This window comes from Cupressus sempervirens, chromosome 10 (assembly GCF_028749045.1).
Source record: "Cupressus sempervirens isolate cs-2001-9-10 chromosome 10, ASM2874904v1, whole genome shotgun sequence".
Lineage (NCBI taxonomy): Eukaryota > Viridiplantae > Streptophyta > Pinopsida > Cupressales > Cupressaceae > Cupressus > Cupressus sempervirens.
This window is the reverse complement of record NC_143127.1, coordinates 117,960,007-117,970,356: the sequence shown is the minus strand read 5'-3', so window position 1 is coordinate 117,970,356 and position 10,350 is coordinate 117,960,007. Positions and strand designations below refer to the sequence as shown.

The 10,350-nt window shown below is 30.5% G+C and overlaps 2 protein-coding genes across 2 annotated transcripts; both read left to right on the top strand.

Moving 5' to 3' along the window:
• The first annotated feature begins 2,937 nt into the window (after window positions 1-2,937).
• LOC149532875 (uncharacterized) lies at window positions 2,938-4,544 on the top strand. The gene is made up of 4 exons (XM_089806400.1): window positions 2,938-3,093; window positions 3,185-3,295; window positions 3,459-4,044; window positions 4,282-4,544. The coding sequence occupies exons 1-3, from the start codon at window positions 3,019-3,021 to the stop codon at window positions 3,792-3,794; spliced, it is 522 nt and encodes a 173-aa protein (XP_089662526.1). The 5' UTR covers window positions 2,938-3,018; the 3' UTR covers window positions 3,795-4,044; window positions 4,282-4,544.
• On the top strand, window positions 3,875-4,632 carry LOC149532874 (WRKY transcription factor WRKY62-like). Its single transcript, XM_089805778.1, has 2 exons — window positions 3,875-3,880; window positions 4,282-4,632. The coding sequence occupies exons 1-2, from the start codon at window positions 3,875-3,877 to the stop codon at window positions 4,630-4,632; spliced, it is 357 nt and encodes a 118-aa protein (XP_089661904.1).
• Window positions 4,633-10,350: the final 5,718 nt, after the last annotated feature.

Genomic DNA, 10,350 nt, shown 5'->3' with positions numbered 1-10,350 from the left:
AAACATTGTAACCTTCATTGGATAAACTTTATTACTGCAGTAATGAAGATTTTTCGGTGTCATCCCCACCCCAATTTTACCTTCTCATTGGAGGGTTTCTAGGTTACGTGGTATTTCAATTTACTTAGTGAATATATGAGATGGATGTGTGGTGAATGTTTTATGGGTCAAAGTTTAAACTACTGATTCATCCCTCCACCTCCTTGCTCTCAAAAATTTACCTTTCCTATTGTAATTCTGACAAGAAATTCAAGTTGTACTCTCTCTCTCTCTCTCTCTCTCTCTCTCTCTCTCTCTCTCTCTCTCTCTCACACACACACACACACACACACACACACACACACACACACACACACACACACACACACACACACACACACGCATTATCAATGTAGAAATGAAATGTAAGAAAATTTCCATAAGTTTAATTAGATCTTGAAAATATTTTATGGAAATGAGATTGTTAGAGTAGATCCTGAATGATTCCTTTAACTTAACCTTATGAAGTTTTAAGTGAAAAGAAAAGAGAAATCGTATGAAATGAAAATGAATATAAAACTTATGTGTAAGAAGTTTTAAGTTATGATTCTCTCTATTGTAATTAGATTAAATTTTTAGGAATGTTTATTTTCATTATGTTACAATAAGGTCTGGGAACATATAGGGACATGTCATTACTTTAGAGTTAGGAACCAATAGTAGTAATCTTGAACAGAAAAAAACTTGTTTAGAAAACCTTTTCCCTCCAGGTTCCTTGGCAGGGGCATTACACCTATCATTGATGTCCATATGAATTCCTCAATCCAAAGTTTTGATTTTCCATAATTTATCTAGATACTATTGTTATCACTTATTTTTGGTCTAGTAAACTATAATCTGCCTTTCTAAGTATTCAAATCCTACCTGTGCATGCAATTAATCAATTTTGCATAATTATTCAATAATTAACTATTGATCAAATTATCATATAAACATTTATTTAATTTTATACTATAGTTTAACCACTTTATCATAAGTTTTATTTAATTAGAAGAACACAATCCCTTTTAATTAAATAAGAATTCCCTTTAGAATTATTGAAAAGACTTGCAGCCCAATCTTTGTTAGCTTGGGTTTCTTTTAGAGGTAGCCCTTGAGGATACACATACTCGGTATGAAAAGCATTAGGTTCTTCATTTGGTGGAGTCATGTTGTCAATATTTAATCGTTTAGAAGATTCATGAATGTTGGAAGAAGTAGAGGTTACAAATGAACCACTACTAGACACTAGTACATCAATGTGATCTTGCTCAAGAGTACTATCTTCATCACATGAATCTATAGTATCATCTTCATCACATAAGTCTTCAAAGGTCACAACAACAACTAAGGTGCTCACTTTTTAGCATACGCCTATCATCCATGTCCATATGGATACCTCAATCCAAGTTTTTGCTAAACAAGAATAATTTAATTGTTATATTCTTAGCAATAGATATATTGGCATACTAATTATAATCATTTCATTGATCTATCTTTTTATTCAAACTATGCATTTAGTAAGGTGAAGAAAAATGTGGTTAACATTGTTTAAGAACTGGAAACAGCCAAATATGTTTAGAGAACATTTAAATCTACCCTAGAAGAGCTTGGAATTTAATTAAAATAAAAAAGGGCTAAGAATTTGAGACTATTCCTTAAAAAATAACTAATACAATAAAAATGTGAGGTAAATTTTATCCATTCCAAATCCATAACTAGAGTATAGTTATCTTAAACACTATAAATATAAGAAATGGATATTTAGTATATATTATAAGGGTGAATGTGCTGTATAGTATGAGTTACAATGAAATTCAAATAAATATTGTAGTAAAAAATTAAATTCGAAGGGAGAAAATTGAGTAATCCATTTCATTAAATTGTTTGGACAAATAAATAAATAAAATAACAAGAAAATTATTTGATAATTTATTTAATAAAACAAATGTATAATTACAAATCATTTATCTTCATCTTTGTCATAGATTTTAAACTATTTGTTTTCTCAAAATTTAACATGCTTAATCAATAGACATAAATTATAATGGTCAAGGGGAATGAATGTTGATTGAGATAGAGTCAATTTGAAACTTAGGCATTAGTATGCAAATTCAATATTTGAAATTAATATTAAATGTGTTTCATGTACTATTTAGTGAGTCTTACACCTTCTTTCAATCTTGTAGCTATTTCAATAATACAAGACATTATTTGTTTGCAACTGTATTCTTCTAAATATAGTAAGCTGAAAATTATGTCATTCATTCAAGGAATAATGTGAAATTTATTACTAGTAAAAGTAGTATGTCTATGATCTTAAAATTTCAAAATGTATAATTAGAAAGACATTTTGATGTTGACAATTTTATTTTATATTTTGAAACTATGAAATTACTTGTCACAATGTAGGACGCACTCGAACCATTCAATGCATGAGAAGACCATAGCACAATTTAAATGATTTTAATAACATTGTGTCTAATAAATATTGTTTACATACATGAATCAAATGAACTCATCTAAAAGTAGTTTTTCATCACTACTACTTATATTTTAAAAAAGAAATGAAAAAAGGCATACATATTTTTATATATTAAAATATTTATCATCCAGAAGTAACACTAAAAATGACATAATTATTATTGATATTATAGATAAAGAATATTACTAAATTGCCACCAAAAAGCATTCTTAAGACTATTAATCCTCCTTGAATTTTCAACGTGTTATAATTTTTTATTTTGGATTTAACATGCGGTGGGCTCCGCCATGCACCGTTGAAGGCGGCCGCCGGCGGGGCATTTTTGCACGAGCGGAGCGGTTGACAACGTGTCCATATGTACTAAAGTCCTTGACTAAAAACCACGTTGGTTCACCAATTCTGACTCTGGATTCAACGTATACAAGAAAGCCACCAAGCGTATTCTTATTTGACACTCCTTTTCTCCTCCATCTCTATCTCTTCATTACATTTCTGTGGGTGCTTTTGAAGCTTCCATGGAAAACGTTAGTGGACGTTCTGATTTTTATTGTGAGGGCATAGTTGAAGGAATGGATCAACGAAAAATTGAGGTACTTGTTATGTGAAGTTATAACTTGTTTGATTTTATCACTTCCTCTTTGATCTTTCATCATTTATATTCATTGGGGTTTTCTTTTGCAGCTTGTTGCTGAATTGAATCGTATTAATAAGGAGAACCAGAAGCTAACTTTGATGATAAATCTTCTATCTACTAACTACCGAAGCTTACAAAGTCAGTTCATAAAGCACCAGGTATATAGAGGCGGAAATCCTCAATGGTTAGGCATTGTTGAGCTAAATTTGATTGGGTAATTGTTTCGATCTATGTTTTATATTATGTTTGGAGAGATGTACTGTATTAGAAAACGCAAAAATAGATAAAATGTTTAATTTAGTTTTGGAACATTTTATGCAGGAAGATTATTTGAGACCATCTCCAAGAACTATGGGAAAGACACTAAAATTAGGGATAAACACAGAAGAGGATATGCATCATGGAAGTTCTATAGAGGAATTTAATACGGATTCTAATGTCAATTCCAGCAGTTCAGAGGAGACCTCCTTAGACAGGAAATCTCTGGTTACTGTAGAGGATTTAGAGCTTCCACCCAAAAAGAGGAAGCATAATTGTGAATTGCAGCATGAACAGAGTAAGAGTGAGAATGGTGATTCAAGCACAGATGGAGATTGCCACAACGAGAAAGATTCTATCATTCAGAATGTGACCGTGCATAAGAAAATCATGAAATGATCTGGTCCACTAGTACAATTTATGCCTGGACATTGTCATTCTTGAATTAGATTGGGTAGAAGGTTTTTATTTTTCTTTCGATGGAAGTCAGTTTTTTCGTCTAGTTATTTTGGTTAAGAACCAAGGACTGAGGGGTATCCAGTCTTGCCTGGGGCACGATCCTGGCCTCATCCCTTTTTGATGTCCTGAGTCTTGCACTCAGCAAGACTTGATCGCTGGTGGACTCTTTGTGAGCCTTTCAACTTCACGAGTAAACCAAAGACCCTTTGACACATCATATTTTTGTCAATGTTTCAGATCATATTCTATGAGATATCATCTTTTACTATCTAAAATTCTCTGTTACAATGATTAATCATAATATATGATTAAAAAATAACTTCTAAAAACTTCTAAAAAAAAGTCTCAGTAGTTTAAAATTGTATGAAAATCTGATATGATAGATTTATATTATGAAAATGTGATAAATCTTGTATGTTGTTTCCAGGTTAACGATGGGTGCCAATGGCGAAAATATGGGCAAAAGATGACAAGAAACAACCCGTGGCCAAGAGCTTATTACAGATGTGCGAATGGAAATTGTTGCCCAGTTAGAAAGCATGTACAGAGGTGTGGTCGTGACTCCAGTATTGTGAACACTACCTACAAAGGGCAACATAATCATTTTATCAAGCCTGTGGAGAAGGGCCCCATGAATGCTGCAACTGACCTGCAAATTGCCAAGGGTTGTGCGAGCTTGATGGCAGGAAATCAGCTCCCGTTTCCAGCAGCGGTCTCATTCATGGGTTCTTCTCCAATCATCACTTTGGATCTTACAAAAACTCTTGAAGCTCCCTGAATCATACAGTTTGAGTTATCTCAATTGTTTCCAGAATTGTAAATATAGTTTGGAATCTGCCTGGCTAGATCAATTTGAAATCCAAAGAACTGTCTTGAATTATAGTTCTCAACATGTTTTACAATCTGCAAATTTTGCTTTCACAATTGCTATCCAACTTGTGTACACTTTTGCATGATTTGGTTTGAGAGAAGGAAGTAAACATACCTTGCTCTGGCAGGAATACATATTCTGCACTTGCTTCAAAGGTAGCCCTGTACCATAAAATTGAGAATTTAATCGCAGCAACTATTAAGTATAATATGCAGTGAAATATCCTATTTTTCGAAGGAGCCATTGGCATACTTGAGACTGGAATCATGAATCGTTTTTTAAATCGTTGGGAGACTTTCAATTAGCCTCGGTCCAAGTTCATCTTCATTGTTAGTGTCCATACATTTTCAAAATCATCCTGATCATAGCAAGGAAAATGCAGTATCTATTAATACAATTACACATTAAGAATATGATTGATTTTAATTATTGTAATTGAAGATTAAAAAATGCAGTCTTGATGAGAGAGAGGGAGAGGGAGTGCGAAGGAGAGATAGGGAGAGAGGAAGAGGAATTCTCCTTGATTGTTGTAGTTCATGATGATTAGTGTTGTTTTTTAAAATTGAATTTCATATTATTGCAGATCAATTGTTGAAATGAGAGAGCTATAGAAAGAAATTAATCAACGTATTGTGATTCTAGATTCAACTTTGTAGAATATATTTGCATCAATATTTCAATTCATATGTTATGATCCACCATCAGAATGGGAGGGATGTAGAAATAAATTGATTTGAACATGTAACTTTTAGATTAAATTGCATATAATTGATTTCTATCAACATTTTTAGCATGCTTGATGATCTATGACCAAGATAACAAAATATAGAAAGGAATTCTCTTCTTCAAATACTAATTCTCATTTAATACAATGAATTTTTAAATAATCCCCTCTTATTATACACTAGGTAGAGTGCACACATCAAAGAGAAATGACTTTGAGAGCATGTTAAAGTTCAAATGACTTAAGGTCAAAATTACAAGTGTAACATATTTGTTTTCTCCTAGCCTCGTCATCTACATCACAATCAATTCAAAACTATTCAAGACTAACTAATACTTGTATAAAATTTCCACTTTTTCCTTCAACAAACTTGAGTCTCTTATTATTGATATATAGATTAGTTATAGATATCTCAGGGTATATGCACAAATATGGGGAACAAAAAAGTTTCCACTTTTTGGTTTTCCCCCATCCAAGACATAGTGTGTACAAACTATGCTTTATATTGCCCAAGCCACATGCTCAGGCAAGGGAAAACATAGCACATGTATGCACTATAGTATCTATGCACTATGTTTTTTATAGTGCATATAGACTATTTGGAAATAGCATAAAAGTGTCAATTATACATATTCAAATAGTGTGTATGTGGTATAGTGCATATGTACTATGGTATTCATTGAAGATTGTCAATCCTAAGGGTTAGATTTTCCTTGGATATCCAACCAAAAGGCTTGGACATTTCAAATAGTTCTAAGACATGATTTGCAACAAGTACGCACAAAAAATATATTGATTTGGTCATGCGGCATCCATTAGGTTTACTCGTGGTCATATAACAAGAGAATCAAGTTACATAAGATTATACATCTCCTTGTTTTCTATCCAACCATATAACATTTTTTTGAATTTAGATTATGTTAAGCCTTTCATTACTATTTTTTTTTACAATGTATATCCATTTTTTGTCATTTAAACCAACTTGTAGTATTTTGGGGATAGATTTCCACTATTTAATCATGTCTCGCAATAAGTTACTATTCTAGAAACAACACCTATACTACACACTTAAAATAAATATTTTTAATTAGTCCTCAATTATTTCTAGGGCTGTCGAGACAAAATTTCATGTTTTTGAGATGAATCTACTTTAAAAATTAATAATAAATCAAATATAGAGTAAAAATTAAACCTAAGATGAACTACGTAGTATTAGCTAACTTCTCACTTGATTGATTAAAAAAATTCAAGAAAAATAAAAGATTTTAGGGGGAGCAACCCTGACACTATGTTATAAATTTACTTGAAAAGTAAGACAACTTTGTGTCCTCCCCCTTTTTCAAGAACCTTAAACTACACTATTTAATTAAAAACTTAGTAGTTTAGAAACTATAATAAGAGGGCTACAACTTTTTTTTAATCATATGCTCAAATATTGAGAAAAACTATCTTCAATTTCTTGTTGAAGTTCAAATTTGTTTGATTTTAGAAAAGAAAAAAGAAAAAAGTGGTAACTTATACCCTTTTCTGGTCCCCATCTTTGTGCACTTATCCATTAGGCTTATAATTTATTACTTATAATATTAATGCACATTGGGATTCAAATATTTGACATATGCTTGTACGATAATACCCTCCGCACTAGGTCATCTCATGAGTTTGCATAACAAATTTTTGTTAATAACAACTTGATGATTTGTAAGATGCTCTTATAAGTGCACCTACTCTAATATATGTGTTAGATGAGAATAACTAGCTTTCTCATTCCACAATAATAATAGTTGTAGCTTCATCTTAGCTACTTCTCTCCTATTTTCTACATGGTTCTTGGATTCTTTAAGCCTCTCCTTCTTAGTGAAAATAAGATTTATGGTGTTACCTAATATATTAACCTATGTATATTGACTTTCCTTTCTATTTACTATAGTATTTTACTTCATCTATGACTATTGTTCCTCCTTTGATGGTTCATCCTAGTTCAACTTAGGATTCTAGTTTGTACACTCCTATTTTTGTAGATGTTAGTTATTCCTTTGATACAAGTTCAACTTATTTGTTTTTTTTGTCTTGGAAATCATTGTTCCTGCAATGGGCACTATAGATCATGTTGTCTATAATCATTTGGCTCCTGGTAGTCTCATATCAAATATAGACCTAATCTTGTTTATGGTTCAGGACTCACCCTTTTGGAGTTATAGGTTCCTTGTTCATGGCTTAATGTATCAATAAGTTGAATCATCACCTACTTCTAAGAGATCTTCTAGGACTTCCCCTAGTTCCTTAGATTTGAATGTTGATTCTTGGATAAGAGTTCTTTGAAAGAAAGAAGGGTATACTTTTTCATCCTAAAATTATGAATTTGGTAGACATTGATACCCTGTCAATGACCATGGTGATAAATTTCATTGTTTCAATCTTATGCATTCTGTACAAGTGGGAGAATAACAAAAATAAGGTGTTTACATTCAATATAAAATGATTATTCGAAATATTGAAAATAAATGTATATTTATGGTTAGGAGTTATTTCAAGTCATAGTATATTTATTTAAGTCACATGAAATATGTTTGATTTTACTTGTAAATTTGTATACTATATTTGACTAGACATTTTATGCAGGCTACATATTAGAAAGTATAGATTATTTGAAATACCTAAACAATAGTTTTGACAGTTTTATCTTGTCATTTTATTTTATTTGTGAGATTAATTCTATAACATTAAGCTTACACATATTTATATTTAAGATTGGCCAATTATATTATTTAGCCCAACTATAATTATGTTGAGCTTTCTACTAAAAAGTACAAACATGAAGCATTTCATGACATGTGTGGTTATCTTCTTGGAAACATGGAGGATGCAATGGAAGAGCTTGGTATTTCAAAAGTATTCATTTATACTTTATAATTGTAATGGATGCTTTTAATTATTGATTAATATAAAAATGTAGTCTATTCATTAGGAGAATGTTGTTTTCTTCACTGGGGGTTTAATACACACTATTTCTTGTGTTCTTTTGTGACATGCATTAGTTTTTTTGAAAGATTATATGCACACTTTTCTATCATTTTCTATTATGCACTAAATCACCTTTATTTAAAAACATATATGTAAAATATGTCAATATATATCATTTATGAGAAGACTTTAACCTCAATATAATGGTTTAAACAATGTGATTGATCTCATTGAATAACTATTTTTTTCTAGCTGAGGTAGTCATTGGGGGATAGATAGAAAATAGTGTTTCTAATTTCTCTATGGTTTGAGAAATATTCATCAAATAATAGGACACATATTTTTACTCTTTACAATTTTTTCTTTGTATAAATACATTGTTGATGTTTATTTATAATGTTTTTTGACATAATTATAGACTATATTGAAGAATGTTAATTTGATTCATTACTTGTAATCAATATTTTAGTGTGACTAGCATCTCTTTAGACAAAGATTATCATGCCTTTATTTCTTAGTGTAATATTTGTATAATCATGTAGATTCACATTTGGTATAATTAAATATTTGTTGTTTGCATAGCTACAAAATAGGACAAATCCACACCATGTTCTAATATTTTTACTTATCCATTTGAAAATATATTTATGTGCTAATTTTTAATTAAATAATCATAATAAATTTTACATATCTATGATCAGGTTTTACAAAATCATAAGAATTCATATAGATATTTCCACCTTTAAAATAAGCATGTTATCTTGTTGTATGCCTTTAATTTTTGTATCCACACACACACACACACACACACACACACACACACAGATATACATATACACGTGTTTGTGTGTATTTCCTTATGCAAAAATATGGTCGATCTATATGATTTTCTTAACATAATGTTCCTAATTGTAGAACATAAGAAATGTTTTTTAGTTTTTTTGGTATAAGAGTACACTTAATATATCTTTATCTTCAAAATCCTTCACATCTCTATCGTCAATTGTCTCCACTTTTCTACTTTTGCTTTGATTATTCTATTGACATACAAACTTTTTTTTTAATTGAGTCATTCAATCATAGAAGTCTACAATATCATAAAATAAAAATAAAAAATAATTATTCACAACTACTTAAATATCTAGTTCATATAATGTTAACAATTTTAAAAAATTATAATTAAAAAATGAGCTAATAAATGACATATAGATAACTTATATATATATATATATATATATATATATATATATATGATACAACAAATATAAGTGAATGTAAATTAAATTTATAATCTCAATTACGTTCCAAGATAATCAGTTTCTAATACACACTAGGACTCACAAATTTATCTATATAAATTTGAAATAATACATATTATTTTAATAACCTTATTGAATAAGTTAGACATCCCACCCAACATTTTTTTCACTTTTAATTTCTCTTTTCTAATAAGAAAATAGTGCGAAAAGCCACGCACATAGTCATACATGCCACGCACATAGTCAAATTTGACGTGCTATAGTATCTAATAGATGTTTACACGATCTAATATAAAATCATTGCTACGAATTTGCAATTTGATTAAGTACGTAGTGTTAAGATGTGTAAACTAATTCCCCATTACAAACGAAGTGCTCACATGTAGACTTGGCCACCCTTAAACATCACACACTAATGGAAGAATTAAGCTTGAGAAAAAGAAGTCAACTTTAACTTTTTAACACTTTTGGTCTAAGAATTAAGCTTAGTGTGTGATGTTTAAGCCGTTCCGACTGAATCCTTGTTTAATGAAGGGTAGCTTACTATTACCAATCACATCAAACGTTTCAATTTGGCGAATGATTAATAAATAGTGTGGTAAATTGAAATTTCTTTTCCAACTGAAAATGTGTCATTCGGGGAGAATTCACAATTAGAGAAGACTCGAACAGCCGATAGAC